Here is a 22,157-nt window from a genome sequence, read left to right as displayed (position 1 = left end):
ACCTTTGGTTTTTAAGCGAGTGTGAGGGACCACTATGGAGCTAAATCGGGGCCAAATGTTTTGTTCATTCGAAAAAAATATATATAGTTGAAAAAATAAAGCTTGAAATTGAAAATTTTAGTTTTGGTCAAAACTTGGAAAAAATAAAACCATGTATTTGAACTAAAAATAAATGTACCAATTTTTCTTTCAGTTTGAATAAAATATAGATTCAATTCTGGAATTATTTTGAATAAATTATAAATTTTCATTTTTCACTTTTATATTTGTTTTCAGTTCCACATTTCATGTTTTCAGATTCAAAAGTTATTTTTTTTACGGCTTCAAATCTTTTTTTTACGGCTTCAAATCTTTTTTTTTCGGTTTCAGATCTGTTTTTCACTTTCAGATAATTTTTTTTTGGTTTGAGACTTTTGGCCCTGATTTGGCGTGGGGGCGTGGCTTCAACTCAGAGGGCGTGGCATTATGAGTGACAGCCTATCAAAGAAGGCAGAAGACTCCTCTGTCATGTTGACTTCAGGAAATGGTGTTACTGTGAGAACTATGACTGAATGCTTTCTATCCACTATATACATGTGATTTTTACTTAAACTGATGCCAGTGACAAAGTTCCATTTAAAAAAATGTTTTGGACAACAAATGGTACCAATTACATTATAAGAGCAATAAACTGTGCCAGATTGTGCAGTTCAGCAGGAACAATGACTTCTCCCACTTCCATGTATGACTTATAGCACCACAGTATTCACTGGCACCAGCCCACAGGTAGGACATGTGAAAGATATTAGCATTTTTGAATAGATACTTTGCGACGTTATCTCCTCAGTGGCAGTTTTTTTGTGATTAACACATAAAAGGAAAATAGGTGGACAGCTGGACAAAGCTGGCAATCAAGCATCGCTAGCACTAAAGTTAGCATTAACTAACGTTAGCTTCACACTAGCTAGCTGGTGTTTTACACTAATTTCAGTGTCCAGCTCAAGTTTTTTTTTACTTTGTATTGGTCTTTGTTAACCTCGGTTTGTCAGAATGACCATAACTTGACACTGGCTGCAGTGAAGAAGGTCTCCTTTTATAGAGTAGACAAATATGACTTTACATTAATGCTCTGGCCTGATAAATTACGTTTTACACTATAACATTACATGTAACAGCATGACAGTTATGCCTTACAAAATATGCCAAGTGGGCAAACTTTGAAGGCTTCTACCACAGCCTAACTTAAGTATCAGAATACACTAACTTGTCTTTTTGTATTTGTATGTCTTACTGTCTGTTTTCTGGACCGTGTGTGTCCGTAATAAAAGCTTTGACTGATTGATTGATTAACAAAGCGGACCAGGACAAGTTATGTTGTTTAAACTAACCATGAAAAGGTAACACTAGCAATGTTAGTTATCTATAATGTTTTACATTTGTAAGGCTGTACGGCTGCAGGCAGCCACTGTCGAGTTATGGTCATTCTGACAAACAGAGGTTAACAAAGACCACTACACGTTAAAGTCAAAAAACTTGAGCTGGACACTAAAATTGGTGTTAGTTAATGCTAACTTTTGTTCTAGCGATGCTTCATTTCCAACTGTCCACCTATTTTCCCTTTATGTGTTAATGACAAAAAAAATGCCACTGCGGGGATAATGTCCCAAAGTATCTATTCAAAAAGGCTAATATCTTTCACATGTCTTACCTGTGGGCTGCGCCAGCAGGTTGCCTTGGCGGAGCGGACGCTATGCTGACTGCCGAGTGAATACTGTGGTGCTACATTCAATGTCATACATGGAAGTGGGAGAAGTCATTGTTCCTGCCGAACTGCACAATCAGTTTATTGCTCTTATAGTGTAATTGGTACCATGTGTTGTCCAATACAATTTTTTAAATGGAACTTTGTCACTTGCATCAGTTTATTAAGTAAACATCACATGTATATAGTGGATAGAAAGCATCCAGTCATAGTTCTCACAGTAACACCATTTCCTGAAGTCAACATGACAGAGGAGTCTTCTGCCTTCGTTGTTAGGCTGTCACTCATAATACCACGCCCCTCTGAGTTGAAGCCACGCCCCCAACGCAAAATCAGGGCCAAAAGTCTGAAACCGAAAAAAAAATTATCTGAAAGTGAAAAACAGATCTGAAAACGAAAAAAAAAAAGATTTGAAACCGAAAAAAAAAAAGATTTGAAGGCGTAAAAAAAATAAGTTTTGAATTTGAAAACATGAAATGTGGAACTGAAAACAAATATTAAAGTGAAAAATGAAAATTTATAATTTATTCAAAATAATTCCAGAATTTAATCTATATTTTATTCAAACTGAAAGAAAAATTGGTACACTTATTTTAAGTTTGAATACATGGTTTTATTTTTTCCAAGTTTTGACCAAAACTTAAATTTTCAATTTCAAGCTTTATTTTTTCAACTATATATATTTTTTTCAAATGAACAAAACATTTGGCCCTGATTTAGCTCCATAGACCACCAGTAATCCCTGGTTAGAAGACCTGAGGGACCTGTTAGTAGTGTACAGATGGAGCAGGTACAAGATATAAACAGGTGCCTGACCATGCAACACTTTGAGTCAGAACAAGAACTTTAAATTGGATCCTGAACTTGATCGGAAGCCAATGTAAGGAGTATAAAATGGGAGTGATATGCGACTTCCTGCTGGACCTGGTCAACAGCCTTGCAGCAGAGTTCTGAACCAGCTGTAGACGGTCCTGGGACGACTTGCTGAGACAGGTGACAATGGAGTTGCAGTAATCAAGCCAGGATTATATAAAACCATCAATGATCATCTCAAGATCAGAATGCAAAACAACAGCTCTAAGTTTGGCAAACCCTAATAAACCAGAGCAAAAACAATAGGGTTCTACCCCTTCGGGGTTTGAACCGTAAAAATTTAAGACTGCAGGGGTAAACAGAATGCAACAAAGAAGCAAAAGCAAGTATAAATGCAAATGCTAGAAGCACTATCACAAGGATGTGTCAAGCAGACTAAAGACAATTTGAATGTAAAAAAAATTAAAAAAAATAAAAATAAAAATGGGACCAGTGGGACACCCCATTGGTGAGTTTAAAAATTGTCAACATACACTAACGGCTGAGAAATCACAATTGTCATTTGTCATGCAGTTGAGGTTTAAACAAAGAAAATGGCTTAACTCATTATGGAACCCTTTCTAGTCACAGGTAGAGCAGAAGCCATGACGACCTTAAGATATACATAATCTAGCTAAATCTCCGGGTCATGTGAATTATTTTACAGTAAAATGTTTCCCACTAAGAAACACAAAGACACAAGGACACAAAGTCCCAGATACTTACAGACATGCACATACAATGCACATGTTTACACGCTCGCATACACAAAAGTAGAAAAAAACTGCTTTCTACCTAATTAACAGACACAGCAGGCGAGGCAGAGCAGCGCATGAAGATAAAGCTGTGGAGGAAGGGAAGAGTAAACGTGCAGGAAGAAGGCAGAGAAGCATGAAGCAAAGGGCAACACAGATGGATAGATAAAGCAGAGGAGTAGAGAAGAGGAGGAAAGAACAGAAATATATTATTTTGATTACCCGAGGGACTGAATACACACTGTACAGTATGTTACAGTGTATAACAATAACATTTAACCAATCAAAGCTATCGACAGACTGAGAGAAAACAAATCTGTGTGAAATAGATAAGGCAGAGTAGAGGGGAAGAAAGAGGAAAGGGAGACCAGGGCACATGTGCATACGTGTACAGTAAATAACACACTTCAGCAAAAGCATCAATAATGAAGTGAATTGAGCATTGTTCAATATTTATTATTCAACCTTTCTGCAACCCAACACTGGGTCTATCAATACGAACATATTTCACAAGGCCAAACTGTTTACACCAATATATCTTGTCAAGTTGAATGGAAATGTGTAAAATGAGCTATACAGACCTATACAGACACATGTGTACCACAAAGGATAATACGGCTCTGTCCTCTGCTGGATTTTTAGAACATGTTGTTCTTTACAAAGCAGAGTAGCAGTGTCCTGGACAAACTGACATCTGCCCATCACATCTGCTCATGCCACTGACACACACAAGGCTGAACACATGTCAGCATGATGTTCATATTGTATCGTAACTCTGTGTGGAAATTACTCTGCGGATCAGCATGTCTCCACCCTCATCTCTTTTTCATTTACAACTTTGTTACCTCTCTGGCCCCACAATAATATCAAACACTGGAGTAGAAAAAAAACAAATAAGGAGTGAGACCAGGGGAATCTGAACAAAAAAAGTAATATCCACTTCACAGGCATGCTGCAGATGATTCCCGCTTCATCCTCTACCTGCTCTCTCTCCCTCTTTCTCACTTTCCCTTATTGTGGAACTGTATTACAGGTGAGGTGCGCGTTCACTTGTAAGCAGGAGAAACATCGATTTTCTGTCGCCTTTAGACGATAACCAAAGAATATAACACTGTAAGGTGTGTGATAGGATGCTGTGTGTGTGCTGTATCATCAAGATTGGTCCAAGGAACACAAATAAAAAATGTGACAATCACATTACCGCACTATGAAATAAAACACTACACACACACACACACACACACACACACACACACACACACACACACACACACACACACACACACACACACACACACACACACACACACTCACTCACACTCACACACTCACACACTCACACTCACACACTCACACACTCACAGCTCCGAAAAAAAGCTCCTAGCAGTGTTTTTTTTTTCTTTCTACGTGGTGTAGGAGCCTATTAACGATTTTCAAGGTTTTTGCAAAACATCAAAAATGGTCCCCTGAGTTTGGGTGGGCAATGTTAAGGTTAAGATAAACCATTTGGGAAGGAAAATGTGAGAAGAATGGGCTCAAAAAACAAAGTGTGTGTGTGTGTGTGTGTGTGTGTGTGTGTGTGTGTGTGTGTGTGTGTGTGTGTGTGTGTGTGTGTGTAATTTGCCTGCACTGAACCATGCCTATTGTTGTCCTTGTAAACTGAGAGCAATGAATGTTTCATTTAAGATGTGTCTGATAACAGGAGCTCTGCTGTATGAATTCAATTAATTCTGCTTCTCTTTCTCTCATGCTCTCTTTGTTTCATTTTCATCCTCCGCTCCTCTTTCAGGTTATGGTGGGGTGGAGTTACTGTTGGTGCTGTGTGGCCTGGATCTCTCTCTGCCCTGCCCTCGCCACTGCATCTGCTACACTTCACCCAGCACTGTCTCCTGCCAGGCCCACAACTTCCATGATGTGCCTGAGGGCATCCCTGCCCAGAGCGAGCGCGTCTTTCTGCAAAACAACAAGATCCAGCGGCTACTTCGAGGCCACTTCTCGCCCACCACAACCATGTTGTGGCTTTACTCTAACAACATCTCCTACATACAACCCTCCACCTTCCATGGCTTTGACCGCCTGGAGGAGCTCGATCTTGGGGACAACAGGCACCTGCAGGCCGTTGCGTCAGACACTTTCCTGGGCCTGGGTAGGCTACATGCACTGCACCTATACCACTGTGGCCTGATCACCCTGCCTCCAGGGATCTTTGCAGGCCTCCATAATCTCCAGTATCTCTACTTACAGGTACATGGATGAAAGCTTGCTTTTATCTCTACTGAATATTGCATCTGCCATCACAATCGCATTATGGTGTAATCTGTCCATCAACCTGGCTCAGCACTAACTGTCTATTCTGATTTATTAAATCAATTTTAAATGGACACACATCAGCCCTCACATTAAAGTACAGTAGAGCTTCTGTGATTAAGTATGATAACAGTACTGGAATTGAAGAGATTGTTAATATGATTTCATTTACATGGTGGGTTTATGAGGAGAAAATCTTCTATTACATGGAAAAGATCTCCTAACCATATTGATGGGGAAATCAATAGATATTAACACTGAGTGGGGTGAAGGTTACAGCTTGAATGTTTGACAACACTGTTATGTCATCTGTAACAGCTTGTCAAGCGTACAGCTAGTTGTGAGTAAATCACCCACGATCATTGGCCACTGGCCCCCTTTCTTTAACAGGGTCCTCGACCTCAAAACGAAATCCTTTCCGACCCCTTTTACACTGCTCACCACTTTTTTAGCTACTGCCCTGTGGAAGCTGTACAGATCACGGACTATCCACCCATCCTGCATCAAAAAATAATAACGACTTTGAATTCCTTGCATAGTCCAGCTCTTTCCTGCACTTACAATAGACTTCATTGTAATTGCACATGCTTACGTACAACAAAATTTGCTGTGAATATAAAAGTAATAAATACACAAATTCAGTCATCCCAGTCAAATATATGAAAAAGCATTTTAAAAGCATGGAAGCAGTATTGCAAAGGTTGTATTATTGCACATATAGTTCATGACACCAAGGGAAGTGTTTGAATTTGCTTAGTAAATTTATTCTGTGCAATAAGACAAACCTTATTTGAGTTGTATAATGTATGTCATACTGTGATATTATTCATTTGTTGTGTGATGGGCATACTATGGCTGAAATTAATGTTACAATAGGATATAAATGTTTTTTTTCAATTACAATATATCACAATACAGCGAATAAATGTACTCAAACAATATCAAAGTGATGTCCAATGCACTGCACTCCATTTTAAGCTTCTGTTTTTACCTTCCCCTTCCTCTACATCCTGGCAGGATAACCAATTAGAGTTCCTGGAGGACGATCTGTTCATCGACCTCCTGAACCTCAGTCATCTTTTCCTGCATGGCAATAAACTATGGAGCCTTCGCCAAAACACTTTCCGTGGTCTGGGGGTCTTAGACCGCCTGCTTCTCCACCAGAACCGAATCCAGTGGGTTGACCGCCAGGCTTTCCATGACCTGCGGCGCCTCACCACCCTGTACCTGTTTAACAACTCTCTGACTGAGCTATCCGGATCCAGCTTGACTGTACTGCCTGCCCTGGAGTACCTACGACTTAACGACAACCCCTGGGAGTGTGACTGTAAGGCGCTGTCACTTTGGGATTGGCTGAGGAGGTTCAGAGGCTCCACCTCCTCTCTGATGTGTGTTTCACCACCAGAGCTGGCAGAGAAGGACCTGAAAATGCTGAAGAAAGAGGAGCTGCCCAGTTGCCTGTCAGGAGAGGGTCATGCACATGGTGCCCCAGGTGGTGAGATGGAGCATGGAGAGTCTTTGAACCACCTGAATCGTCACAGAAACCATCACAACCACCATCAGCGGCCATACCTGCCCCACGGGGATCAGTACAGCTTGCCTTCACCCTCGCCCCTGCCGCGGCCACCTAAGGGAGGCCGCAGAAACTGCACCCGCCGGGGCCGCAAGGCTAAAGGGGGAGTCAATGAGGTGCAGGTACTACGGGAGGAGGGTGAAAAAGACTATACTCCAGATGGAGGTAAATATGACCTGTCTGGAACTGGAAGGAGGAAGAACAAGTGCATCCCGAGGACTTCTGTCGGCCCACCAAGTGGGGTCCAGAGAGCCAATAATAAAGCAGGGTCACACATTGCAGATTATATTTTCTGTTTACCATCAGCTCTGCTGCTGTCACTCATCACTGTCAGCCTACGCTGAGACAGGAAATGGACACTTTGTGCTGGTGATGCAACCTTATGATTCATTCTCCTGAACAACCCTGCCCTGGCTCTTTAAATTAGGCATGTGTGCATTAACTATTGTTGTACATGAACTGTGTATAAAGAACATGATCAAATATTTACTGTTAAAGTATCCCTGCATTATAAATGCAGGAATCTTAATGAGTCATAATAAAAACATGGAAGTCAGGGAAAACCATTTAGCCCATTGCTTTGATGATGTCACCAAGGGAAACATCAGGAAAACTATCTGTCCTCTATCGGTCTCTGTGGCATCGATTGCTACACTGAATTTATGTTAAAAACTGTACAGCCACATAATAACAAGCCAATGATTAATTCAAGTAATAGCGAGAAGAATGCACAATAAGGATCAAAACAGCTCAGTCTCTATGTTTAGCCCTCTTGACACAATAGAGCTCTCTCAGTGCAACCTCCATCTGTCACTCATGCTGAGACAAAGACAGTCATTCATAACTGTCACACTGCTCACTCAACAGCACCTCAAGATCCTGAAACAAATTATTGCAGGCACAAGTGGCATTAAAATGAGCGATCATAGAGCCAAGCAGTAATAACTAGAATCACTATATATCTACAAATAAAGTGGTTTTACTTAAATGTCTCACAGGAAGGTGAACCCACTTTAATGCACATCAGTATCCTTGGCTTTTAGTCTAAACTCTAAAAAACATGAGTTGTGACACGTCAATAGAACTAACAACTCTAACTAGTCCTGTTAAAAGGTGTCCCATTGTCCCCTCGCAACCCATCAACTTAAAAGCCATTCAGAACTAACCTTTCAATATGAGAGCCAATCAGTCACAGTCAGTGTAAATGAACGAGTGAATGAATGCCTGTGTCACTGTGTATGAGTGTGTGTCCAGAAAACCCTAAAGCCATGCGGGTAAAACGACACTAGATAAGAGTGCCTAATTAGAGCCAGTGGCCAACGAGGACAAACTATGGAGGTAAGGGATGGTTTCATTCACTCTTCAACCTCACTGGCTACGAAACGTTGAAATGTACGAAAGGTCAACACACGCAGGCCAAGGAAAAGCTGAGGCCAGAGTCTGGCTCACAAAACATCTGACTCCCAGAAACTTGTATGTACTTTAATACTGTGGCGATTAATGGAAAAAAGATACCCTTCAAGCAGAGATCATTCAATCTAAATAGACACAGGAGGGTTTCAAATGCCGTACAATCAGGGAGGAGTACTGATGATCACCACACCATCACAAAAGATCTCCTGCAATGGTCTAATCAACTGCTTAAACTGGAAAACAAAAGCAGTTAGAATATGTGACGATCACCACAGGCACTGACAAACTTCTACTGCATTTCTGTCCTCGTCCTCTCTGGTGTATTTAGTGTGCTCCAAAACAGATGGACTTGACAATCTGTAAGCCCTAACTGGAGAGTTGTATATTATTGCTGCTACGTCCAAGAAGACCGGCACTTTGAGTCTTCTTCAGGAAATAACAAGGACAGAGAGGACTATGGGACATGGTGCCCTGGATGAACTGGAGCAGTTAAAGCACACACACCCATAACGAAGCTCTATCACCTTCACAGCCTTCTAGTGCCACTGCAAACTACTAACCCTTGTCAGTCCAGGGCTTTCAAATCCAAGAGCAGAGCACCACAGGTTTTGACTTTATACCTGAACTATTTCAGAACCAATCTCCCAAAATCTCAAGTGCTCAACTACAATAGGTAAAACCTGTACAGATACACATGAGCCATCTGGGTACCTTAACAAGCAAGTAATGCTAAAAGTCTATTTCTTATAGCATTACGAAGTTATGAATTCTATTTTAAGATGGAGCTGCTCTTGTATGCAAAGGATGACCTAGCAAAAAGGTTAAATTATGACAAGCTGAAAAAGCACAAGAAATTATTAGTATGGTTTGCTGGCGACCTAAAAAATTTGTGGTTTGGATGGGAATCAAAGAGCAGGGGCCACATTTGTACCCGGCTTGTGTGTGTTTTCTGCTGAGCCCCGCCTTTTCGTGTCCATCTATCTAAATGTTGGGGACGAACAGAAGCCTGTCACTGGTGTCATTTTCCTGACATGTAGGATTAGAGACCCCTTCTGGTGAACATGTTTGTGCTGCTGTGAACCCAGAGATGATGTAAATTGTGTCCGTTTATTCCTGTGAGGATGATTTTTTTGTAAAATAAAATAAAATAAAATAAAAGTTATGTCTCGGTAGTTCCCTAAAAAAAATAAACAGGGAACCAGGGGATGGAACTTTATTTTTTATTCAATACGATTATTATCATTTTTTCAGTTGTTTTTTTAGTTTTGCTGACTTATTCAAGATAAACTGTACACTGCACTTTCCCCCCCTCCCTCCCTGTCTGCTTTTTCTCTTCCTCCCTCTCCACCTTCTCTGCTTCGTTCTCCTCCACTGCCGTTGCTCCCTCTTTTCCCCCCTCTATCTCCTTATTCTTTTCCTCTCCTCTCTTCCTTTGTGCAACCCAAAATGTTTTGTATGTGGTTATCAAACAATGCCAGACTCAAAAGCTGTTTATAAATAACATTAAACAGAAAGTGTCCTCAAATGGCTGAGGTGGTCTGTGTTTGTTTGCCTCCCTTTTCTAAGTGCATATGCACATCTGTGTGTGTGTGGTGTGTGTGTGTGTCTGTCTGTCTAATGGACAGACCTCCAAAATGAGCCCTGAGGCTGAATGATAAGGCAATGAAAGGACAGAAAATTTTTTAAAAAGTAAAATATATATATATATATATATATATATATATATATATATATATATATATATATATTTAATGGAATAAGTACACACATTCATCTACTGCTGGGAAAGAAACACATCCACATTTAACCATGATATAGTTTGGCCTCCTTCATGCCCTAGTTTCCCTCGTACACTCAGCAGCTTCATATAAAATATGCATCTGAATAACTGTAAGCACATGCAGGCACACACACAAACTCACAACTGCACACACCAGTCGAGCTGTATTAGCTGTGAGGGTGCGAGGGAGGTGTCTTGTGTCAGGTCACAGTGAGGTCAAATGGAGCGCTAGCATGTGCTACGTCTACTCTGATCGTTTGCACGGTGTTCATATTTATGCATGTGTGTTTGCACCTGACACTGGATTTTTCTTTGTCCGTGTGTGTTTGTGTATTATTTGTGCGTGTCCACCGGTGTACCAAGTATGCCCACTGTCACGGCAGATCCAGCCTGACAGCCGGCTAGGGCAGGGGAAGAGGTGTGCCTCTGAGAGACGGTATCACTGCTCTGTTTGTAAAACAAAGCTGACAATTGGGAGAGAGGGAGAGAGAGAATGAGTAAAGCACAATAATTTAAAAGGAGAGGGGTGGACATGTCTGCAAAAGAAATCCAGAGCAGCAGCCAGGGGAGAGGCAGTGGGCATACAGTAATATGGGTGGCTGCAGTATCAGCTGAGAGTTGTGTTCAGGTCAATCGCTGCATGTGTCCCAAACGAAGCCTGGGCTGCAGTTTACAAGTGTTCACCCATGAAGAGACACTACATGTGAGGAGGAGCAGCATTTGAATCAGAGCTTCTGTCTTAATGAGTTCAGGGTGAATATGAAATATGAATCAGTTCCTAAAACAGAAGTCACGCGGGTAAAGGCACATTAATTATGAAGCGACTTAAAAGAAAAAAGGTTATGAGAACAATAAAGAATGACCGATGAGGTTGAGGGAAGAAAGATGTGTGAATGGAAGGAGTGAAGAAACAAACAAACGAGGAAAGGAACAATACAAAGTATTAAAAAAGGATTGCAACATTAAAGATACAACAATAAAGAGAATGATGAAGCAAGGGAGGATCTCATTAAGGAAGAAGAGGAAGAAGAAGAAGAAATGCAGTGATAAAAGGAAGAAAGATGGCAGAAACTAAGCAAAATAGTAGAACAGTGAAGGCAAAATGAGAAAAAAGTTAAGGATAAAGAGGATAATAAGTTAGGAGGGAAGGAAAATTAAAAAGCAACAGAGTGAAGGAAGGATGGATGAAGAGAAAAAAGGAAAAATAATAAAGTCAATCAGGAAAGGTGATAGGAGGCAAAAGAAAAGGAAAGATGTAAAAATGCTGTAAAGGACGATCAGAGGAATTTGAGAAGTTAAGGAAGGGAGGCTTTCAGGGAAAAAAAAAAAAAAAAAAAAAAAAAAAAAAGGTAGTGAGGAGAGAAATCATCCATAGAGACACATGTATACAGGCTTCATGATCAAACAGAAGAACAGCTCATCCACTAGCTCAGTCCCTAAGCTGAGGATCTGAAATAGCCGCATGTGAATATTTATACATGCCAATGTTCCCTTCCAAAGGCAAAGAGGCCAAGCAAAATTGATTTCTCTGTGTGAATCCCTGAAGAGTTGAGACTCCGCAAAAGAAAAGCAGAAAAGAGCAAGGGAGAGTTAAAAGAAAGAAATAAAACACTGCTAGAAAGAACAGTGTTGGGAGATTTTGTGAAACAAGTGGAAAACTTAAGAAATGGGAGACCCCTTCAGTAAAATGCAAATGTTTCCACTAGAGATGGCCCGATAAAATTTTTTGCTTCCCGATACAGATTCCGATACCTGAACTTGCGTATTGGCCCATAAGGAAGTACTGATCCGATACCAGTGTGTCATATATACTACTATCCCTGTATGGATGTGATATGATTTCTATCTTTGTTGTCAATCTGGCTCAGGTTAAACTCTTTGTGAAACAAACATGAACAAACACAAAACAATGAATGCCACAGAACTTTCTTTTATTATCCAGTTATAATGGAAGCATTCTTTGTGGCTTGTTGTGTTTTACACAACATTTCCATGAATAATGGATGTGTTGATGACATAAATGAGGAAATATTAGAGGACTTAAGGAGAAGTGATGTTGAACTACGGCGGGATTGGACACTTGAGGGTCCAGGAGTGGCAATGCGCTCCCGGTGGAGCGGGTGGACAGAGATGGGGTGGGGGGAGGAGGAAGGGGCACAACAGGTGCAGGTGGTGCGTTTGGAGGCCCACGCTCCATGGCTGCAGCAATCTTGAGGACTTGAGGAGATGCGCCCGAGAGGCTTCAGCAACATTGCCACCCGGCCAAGACGGGCATTTATTACTTTGCCGCATCCCGGACAGCTCCCGCTGGCGTGCGCCAGGCAAATCCGCCGTCATAATAGCAATCCGCCATGGGACAAGCGCGCCTGCTCTTAAAGGGAATGCGAGATGATGCTCGGATTGGTTATTTTCACGTTACGCCCAAACCACACATAGCTACTTCAGACCAACCCATTTTAGATTTGCATCGGGCGCAAGACTCATTTATTCCGCCGGTATAATAGCAACAGTGCACGAGATCCGCCCACAAAGCTACTTGCGTTCTGCGTTTCATACTTGCGTTTCAGATCGTTAAAATAGGGCCCCATGTGTCCTGTATTCACTTTCTCTCAGAAGCAGGATGTTTCCACTACGTGATTTGATTTTTGTTTCCATTGCCATCCAAGCACATAGCATCTATCACGCACCAGCTCACATGCCTTACAGTACCTTCCTGTAAGCACCACTTAACACCAGCCGTCTTTTCAGTACCATAACTCCGTCAGGCTTCATTACATTAGATATCTGATTCTAATTTGGAAGATGGTCAAAGTGTGGGGCCGTAACGAAGGCGATGAGGATGTGCAGCCATAAAACCATGAGCCTATAATATTTAGGATCAGACTTGATCTGTCCGGAGAAATGCCTGTCTGTTTCAAGTCAAAACATTTACTCGCACTTTTACATTTATTGATGGCTCCCTTTACTCCATTTTAGTCTAAAACCGCCATACTGAATGGTTCAATTACTCAATATGTCTACATCTTTTTAAAAGGGAAACAAAAGTTCATGTGCACTTGAACAAAAAAGGGGAACAGTCAGCCACAGTTGGATACATTTTCAACCTTTCAGCACCCGAGTCTTACACAAGGAAATCTGAGAAATGGCATTTGAATATGCAGCTGATGTCTTCATCATCTGTTGGCGTAGGCATGCTGAATCAAAACTGGCAGTGTGTGTTTCAGTCTTGCTGCAGCTTTATTAAACGTTTCATCATCCTGGATTCGTGGTTTGAATAAGTGAAAGTATCTGCACTGTAACACGGAGCCCTGTGTTGTGTCAATAACCATATTTGTGTTTCTAAATACATTTTTAATGCTCTGTTCCCTCATCCAAACAATCTCAAAAACAGATCTAACAATTTAATTGAAGCATCTCTAGGGAAGTAACCGTAGTCAGGCGTTATTATCACCATGGATTCCATCTGAGAGCTGATGAATACCACTGACAAACCATGATTGAATAGAAAGTATTTGTGGGCCTAAATAATAAATACTGCAGAGAGCAAAACAAAGACCGACTTGGCCAAAATGAATTTTAGACCAAACATATGTTAACAAGAGTCTGCAGCCACACTAGCATCCCTTTTAGCCTGTATTTAAGCACTATTTAGCTAAATGTAACATCAGCATCCTAATATGCTCACAATGTCAATACTACAATAACATGCAAACTTTTAACAGGTAATGTTTACTATCTTAGTTTAGTGTGTTAGCATTCACATTTACACAGTACAGCTAAGGCTGATGGGAATGTCAGTTTTGCATGTGATGGAGCAAGATGAAAAGTTTAAAGGTGCCCTGCCACACGTATTTCATTACTTTGTGGTAATGTCTGAAGTGGACTCCGTAACATTTTTTGTGGGAAAAAATGTCTTGGTTACCTTGTTTCAAGCCATTCTAGCATGGTATGGAAAGCCTATAGGAAGACTCAGCTCGATTTCTGCCAGTTCTCATTAATATTCAACAAGCTGTTTGAATCTGATTGGCTAACAGCTAGCAAGTAAAAACAGCTAGCAAGTAAAAACGGTTTTGTATGGCAGGGCACCTTTAAGCATCACCAAAGTTATTACAGATCATCCTGAGGGGGAAATTAATGTGTGTACAAAATGTAATGGGAAATTCATTTTAATAGTTGTTGGGACATTTCACTTAAAACCACATATGTCAACCTCATTTTACAGCAATCAATCCAGTAGTTGTTGAGATATTTCAGTCAGGATCAAAGTGGTGGACCGACCAACCAACTGCCAGCAGAGTCACGCAGCTAGTAGGCCAGTATGAGTAAAATATGCAATAAAATTGTTGAATATCGCGATAACAATAATGCAATAAACAGATATAAAGTGTACTCAGTTCTGCCTTTCTGCTGCCTCAGTATACTGCTTAAATACAACAAATTATTTGTTAAATTAAAAAATTAGGAAATTATTTTCAGCATTCTCTATTGAACAAATTGAACATTGAACTGAGCACAAAAGGCACCAACAAATTTAGTTAAATTTTGTGCTGTTATCTACCGATACTCTTTTGCTCTGTGTTTATAGTGCAAGTTGACATTGTGATATATTGTGCAGCACTAGCCACTAGCGTGACTAAAATGTGTCAATGGTGGTCAACGGCTGTAAATTGTGTTGGACTAGAACACATGGAAGTTAACACCTTTTGGCTCACATAATGGAAGCAGCTGCACATGATCATGCAGTTATATCTCACAGCTTTGCCTATTCCCCCCGCACTGGCTGCCCACAGGGGACTGTGCGTGGCTGCCTGAACAATGACTTTAGTGCAACTGCCTGCTGCCTCACCACAAAGGGTTTTCAGTTGGTTTGGCTGATTAGACCTCTACAGAAAATGCTTGACTGTCCTACTTCAACATGGCATCATGACTTTGCGTAAATATACACGCCCCTTTCATAAAGCAAAATGGTGTGTTATTGTACGCATTTTCAGCTATCCACGTGTATGCCTACGCTGTATACAGCTGATGAAAACATACCCACCACGTGGCCTCGCCACGTTGCGTGTTATCGCGAGAACGCGACGTACTATCGCGAGAACGCGACGTACTATCGCAAGAACGTCACACGCCTGTAAAAAAAAATAAATAAAAAATGGTTGGGTTTAGGAAAAGAACACAGAGAAAGGCTTATTAAAACAAAAAAAAAAAAAAAAAAGAAACGGCTGAAAAATCACCACACGCGGGACGCAAACCCCGCTCTCCCGGGTGAAAGTCCTGCATTTTACCCATCCACCACTCCTACCTACCTCCTTGCTCAATCGCCCGTTCCTTTATACTACTCGCTACGGCGGAAATTGACTCGCAATGTAGGTCAATGGCGGCCGATATGCGTTGATATACACGCAAAAATGCGATTATGCGTCTTGATAACACACAAAAACGGAATACAAATTGGCGTGACATAAATACGCCAATTCATGAGATCAGTCTGCCTACTTTATACTCCTAACCCAAGATCTGACGAACCCCTTTAAAAAAGGAACACGCCGACTTATTGGGCCTTTAGCTTATTCACTGTATCCCCCAGAGTTAGATAAGTCCATACATACCCTTCTCATCTCCGTGCGTGTCGTAACTCTGTCTGACACACCCCCCGCTAGCCTAGCTTAGCACAGATCCTGGAGGTAACCGGCTCCATCTAGCCTACTACTCCCAATAAGTGACAAAATAACACCAACATTTTCCTATTTACATGTTGTGATTTGTATAGTCACAGGGTGTACAAATAAAGGTCACATGAGACACAGCTATCTTCTAACTGTATACATACTGGGAACTATTCTCCACAGAAGGCGAAGCACTGCTACTAATACCAGGCAAACTCTCTGCTCCTCACCACAGGGCTTCTCAGGTGCTAAGATCAAGGTGTAAACAGAAAAAGCATCACCATGCCAAGAATTACCACAATTGTAGAATGCTATAAAATGTGATGCCATATACTATAAACTCCTCCCGCTAAAAACCTTCCATGAGAACGATGAAACATTTTTTTCCTACTTTTTTCTAAAGAAGAAGAACATCACCCAGAGCTTCCCTGCTAATGGGGTCCCATCTATTATTTCTCAGTGCTCTGCTGTGCTGGGAAGTTTCCTAGAGGAAACAGCATCTCACTTTCAGTCCTCTACCTGTCATCTAGATGCTGTCCCAACTTAATTCCTACAGCGCAAGTCCTTCTTTATTATTTATCATTTGCAGCTTTTTAGCAGTAAGTCATTCTCTTTTTAGTTTTTATGAAGCTTCACCCCACATTGATTTTTGATCTCATCACCAACTACATATATGTCCCAACTTCTGAGCTCACATTTCTATCAAATCACTGCACTTTGCTTGGGAAAGTAGGATTGTTCCATCTTACCGGTCATTCAGTTTAATGGTATGAGAACGGCTAGATTGGCTCAACTGCTTGAAGTCAACTGCTTGAAGTCATCTGCATAACTAAGCAGCTCCTCTCAAAAGTAGTTGCTAAAAGTGTTACTATAATTTATACATTTATGAACCTGTAAATCTTCCACATTAACACTCCAATTGGATTTGCTGTAAGACTGCCAAGTCAGTAGTCATGAAATAGTAGTTTTGTGTTTTTTTAATGGTCTCTTTTTTAAACTTTGAGGTCAGAAAGCTACGTGGCAAGCTAAAAGTGTTAAAAAAAAAAGCTGACATAAAATGACACAATGTCATAAAAAGGCATCAGTGAATGACTCTGGACAGGTAGCAATTTGTAATTAGACCTGAATTAACCATTTTAAACTGGTGCTGAATGCATTAAAGAGAGACATGTACTCACAATACACAGTCAGACAACTTCACAGACTAGATTCATGTGAATACAGAGTATGTACAGGGGTTGATATTTGTCATCTACGCTCTGATCTTATCATTCTCCATGAGCTCACACCAAGCTCAGCTCAGCAGAGATCCCACATTGATGATAAACATCCTCCAAAACCACATTAGATACAGAGCCCAGATATTATGTGGACCCCGTGTGGTTATTCCCCAAATGAGCAACTCCAACCAGTGCAGGGAATATATTAATTAGTGCACTGATATGGATAAATCTAATCTAAACCCAGCAATCCACCTGATTTGCAGCAGCAGGCTAACAGACATCCACTGCACATAGAGTAATTATTCACTCAATGACATGAGCACATTAAAAATTAAAACAAATTCTCGGCTCGGATCAGACAATCATAAGCAGCAGACCATCCCTGCATGGAAACAAGTTCATTATACTCAGATATCCTATTGAAATCAAAGCATCATAATGCACCAGCCAAACAACAACCAAATGAAAAGAAAAATGAGCCACGACAAAAAAGTAATTCATAATGAATACCAATGCAGATTATTCATAGAGATAGATGGCAGCAGCAAGCAGACACCAATATATCACCCACAACAGATCAACACTAGAGCCCAAACAATAAACACATGGCATAAGCAAACATTTTAAAAAGGATCTTTTGAATTAGGTTTGGAAAGAACTGAGACTGAGATATGCACTGAGCAGGACATACAGGGTTAAACTTCTCTCTGGTGGACAAATGATATAATGGCAACACATTAAACCTTTCCCCTGACAAATGGGCTATCCTGACCTTAACCATTTGAATCTAATGTCATCAACGATATTTGCACATGTGTGGAACGGACAAGGTTTCCAGTACGGATCAGGCACCAAGAATCCCAAACAAATCTTTGGCCTTTCTGCATTCAATTTTTTATTGGCCGACATATACTCAATTAAGAATTATATCTGCAATAAGTTAAAATTAGCTAATAGCACTTGTCAGTTGGAAATCAACTCTAGGACACAAAAAACATATCCAGCTGCCATATTGCCAAGCACACAAACACAGAGTGAACCCAGACATCCACTCATGTAAGCATGTTAGCACAAGCAGAGGATACTTACCTTTGTAAAGTGTATCTCAGCAGTGCTTTCAGCTTGAGGCAAATAGCTGACATGGCAACCTTCAAGGAGAGGGGAGTTGCAGCTGCAGCCTGGAGTGGACACACACAGACTTTTTCCTCCACAAAACCATCCTGAAGAGACATGATTGGACTGTTGGCAGGATAAAATACTACATAAGCAGCAGTAGCAGGAAGAGTTTGAAACAGAGTTTGTATATGGCAGCAACAGCAGAGGAAAAGAGAAAGCATATGGCACAGCAGGTTTAAATAGACCGCCTTAATGGAAGGGGGCGATGGATATGTTGCTGAAAGTGTCACATGTAGCAGGGCACAACTGGTGTCTAGGCCAAAAATGATGGTTGAACGGTTAACTGTCTGTATTAAAACTAGTGAAAGAGCACTGTCAAACCACGTGTCACAATTTTAACAATTACTTACATTATTAATATCTTGACAAGCTGTTATGGTAAACGTTTAAGTTGGCGACTCGTTTCAATGGCAACTGATAACAGTAATTAATCCAAACTAAAATAATATACTTTAAATACAAATTAGACTAATTCCGCGAGTTGGCTAATCTACAAAACACTTTTGTTGGGTTTGTACACTCGGTCAAAGATAGTTTATTAAAGCACGACACTCCACTCTGTATCATTTTGATGTCACAAGAAATAAATGATATATTTTTGCTACTCAAAAACACGAACAAAGTGGTGACTCTTTCACCACATAAACGATCTACGTGATAGCGTATCTACCGATCTACCTTAGTGTAAAAAGTAAAAGTGCTCGTTAATATTCAGAAAAATGTCCCATGTCAGATATGATTTTGCGTCAACATGTAAGCAGCATTTTAATGGTGTAGCTGGTCAAGTGGAACTCATTTTAATGATGTTGTATACTGCGTAGTTTGTTCTATAACAATGCATCATATTTTATAAACACAGTTTGTCTTTGTAAAATCTTAAAATGCAAAGTAACTAGCAACCACAGCTGTTAGATAACTGTTAGATTAGACAAAAAATAATATTTCCCTCTGAAATGAAGTGTAGTATAAGTATAAAGTAGCAGGGAATAGAAATACTTAATTTAAATAAATGTACATACAGAAGTGATAGTTTACTGAATGTGGGAGAGAACTAGCTAAGGTTACTCAGAAGTTGAATTTTATCCCTATGACTGGATTAAAAATATCCTTGGAGGGACCTCAAAATCGTGTGACTCCATTATATGCATTATTTTTTGATTATGCGTAGTTATGTATATTGCTATGTATGCCACCAGGCCTTTAGTTCATAAGATATATTTGCAGTGTATTGCCGTGCTGGTCAGGTAAATTACAATTAGATTTTTCCCCAAACTGTTCAGTCCTACCTGAAGGAAGCAGACTTCATTGCAGCTTCAGCACATTAAAAACAGTAGATGGGTCTATCATCTAGTTGCAGAGTTGCAAATGCACCATATGGCCAACAAGTGTCTACTCCTCCGACAGTTATGAAGGATTATGAATCTGAATACTCTTAGAGTGCAAGGATCAATACTGTACCAAACCACTTTGAATTATGTCATGATTTTGGCAGATCTTATGAATATTGCACATCTGATAAATGGGCACCTATTCATTTTAAAATAAATAATAATACAGAGAAAATGGACTGTGTGAGAGTGGAATTAACAGAATGACAATATATGTTTACACTTTTCCAGCCAGTGTAGAGCTGTAAGTATTCCAAAGTGCAGTAGGCCAATGTACAATAGGGCCAATCAGGCCTCAGAGCACACAATACTGAGACTGTCGCTGTCCTAAAATCAAGAATGACTTTCGTCTGGCCGTGAACGCTGGATGATGTTCAGCTGTAATCCTCTTAGCCAGGTTTCAACCCATTTTGATTGGCTGTGTCAGAAACTGTCCCTAAGGTGACTTACATGACTTCTTTTATAGTGCCATACATACATCACATGAGGCCAAAACATGCGTTCATGCATACGTCACATCACACAGACATATTGTTGGAGAATTATTGTGAAATTTAAAGAATTTGTCCTTCAATATGTTAAAATTATTCGGTGCAGTTTATAACGCATGGTATGAAATATGTGGTGTTGTGGTATGAGGAGTGTAAGGAATTGCATTGTTAAGAGGGAGAAAATAGAGCTGTCCTCAGGAGTAGTAGTTGATATTCTCAGGAATGCTTTCCATTAAGAGCTCCTCTTTTTCCTTTATTAATTAAAGTCTAAGCATTTGGAAAATTAAAACCACATAGAGTGGGAGACAGAGAGAGAGAGAAAACAATGACTTAAGTGTAGATGGCTGCTTGTGCCTTGAGCTTTGTGTGTGTGTGTGTGTGTGTGTGTGTGTGTGTGTGTGTGTGTGTGTGTGTGTGTGTGTGTGTGTGTGTGTTTTAAGCCCCCAACGTCTCTTTCCAGGCAGCGCTGTCTGGAAGGCACTATGTTTAGGCAATGGTTATGGTTAGGGTTAGGGTTAGGGTTAAGTTTAGGGTTAGGTGCCTTGAAGTCAACGGTCGCAGAGCTGCCTGGAAGGAGACGTTGGGGGTTTAAAACATCATCGAGCGTGTGTGTGTGTGTGTGTGTGTGTGTGTGTGTGTGTGTGTGTAGAAAGAGGCTGGATGCTGTGTTTATTTGTTTATCATCAGTTCAGTCCCAACATTGCTCAGGGTGTCCTTAGAAACCTAGGCTGATGTAGCATTCATGTACTGTAAGTCCTCAAGGCAGGAATACTACTGACAACATGGTGCAGTGGTATTTATTGACAAAGGGATTGTTGCCACGGTATTTATCATCATTACAGATAAGAATTTTATTTGGTGGGCAGCTCATTTATAGACCAGCAGAAAGTAGTTAAGCATAATATGACTAATGAGAGAGTGTATCACTGGCATATACAGTAACGCATATTTCCTGTGTACAAGCAACTGTGCAACATCTTCAGTCATATGTGATGCGTCTCTTCGTTTTATATTCCTTTATTCAAGTAGGCAAAAGTTTCATTGGGATTAAAATCTTTTTTAAGAGAGGGCAGCATAAAACAAAAATGACAAAAACGATGCAGATAATATAAACAAGCCATAATAATTATACATTTTATTTGATGGCGCCTGCCTTTCAGGACACCCAGGTCACCTTACAGTGGATAGAAACATTCATACAGATAAAACAGTGAGACATGACAAAGACATGCCCCACATAGAGCACAGAGAATACTACACACAGTAGGTGATCTTTTTTTTTTTTTTTTTTTTTTTTTTTTTTAGAACGTTTTACATTAACATTAACAATATAATTACATAACATTTCTTGACAGATATATAAATGCATTAAACAAATAACAGGCCATACAGGTTACAATAAGAATAATCAAGAAGATTAAATAAGTAAATATGAAGCAAAATAGAAATAAGTGCATTAAAAAAAATAAGATAAATGAAATAAAACAACAATAAAAACAACAGCCAGAAGGGTAAATATCTGTAAATAGTAGCTAAGCAAAATTTTCCAAAGAGGAATTTAGATAGGCATCCCTTCCCAACAGTACTTTATCGCGCCATCCCGTCAGCATCAGACCCCCAGGTACCTTGAAATACAAGTCCATCTTTGCACAAAGTAGTGTCCATAGTCAGCTGCAGACTGTAGGTCTGTTTAAATATTCAAGTGACCATCCAAATAAATTATAATACAAAACTTTTGACTGAGAGAGTTGGGTGGAGTCAGTTTTTAAACACTGACTTGAATTCATCAAGG

General features: G+C 40.2%; 1 protein-coding gene across 1 annotated transcript in view; it reads left to right on the top strand.

Moving 5' to 3' along the window:
* The window catches only part of rtn4rl1a (reticulon 4 receptor-like 1a), a 92,093-nt gene extending 84,521 nt beyond the window's left edge, over positions 1-7,572 (top strand). The window contains exons 2-3 of the mRNA XM_028595957.1: positions 5,138-5,592; positions 6,673-7,572. Coding sequence (XP_028451758.1) covers positions 5,138-5,592; positions 6,673-7,572 — 1,355 coding nt within the window. The remainder of the gene's footprint in view (positions 1-5,137; positions 5,593-6,672) is intronic.
* Positions 7,573-22,157: the final 14,585 nt, after the last annotated feature.

The sequence above is a fragment of the Perca flavescens genome, chromosome 13 (genome assembly GCF_004354835.1).
Source record: "Perca flavescens isolate YP-PL-M2 chromosome 13, PFLA_1.0, whole genome shotgun sequence".
Lineage (NCBI taxonomy): Eukaryota > Metazoa > Chordata > Actinopteri > Perciformes > Percidae > Perca > Perca flavescens.
This window is presented reverse-complemented; position numbering and strand designations above follow the sequence as displayed.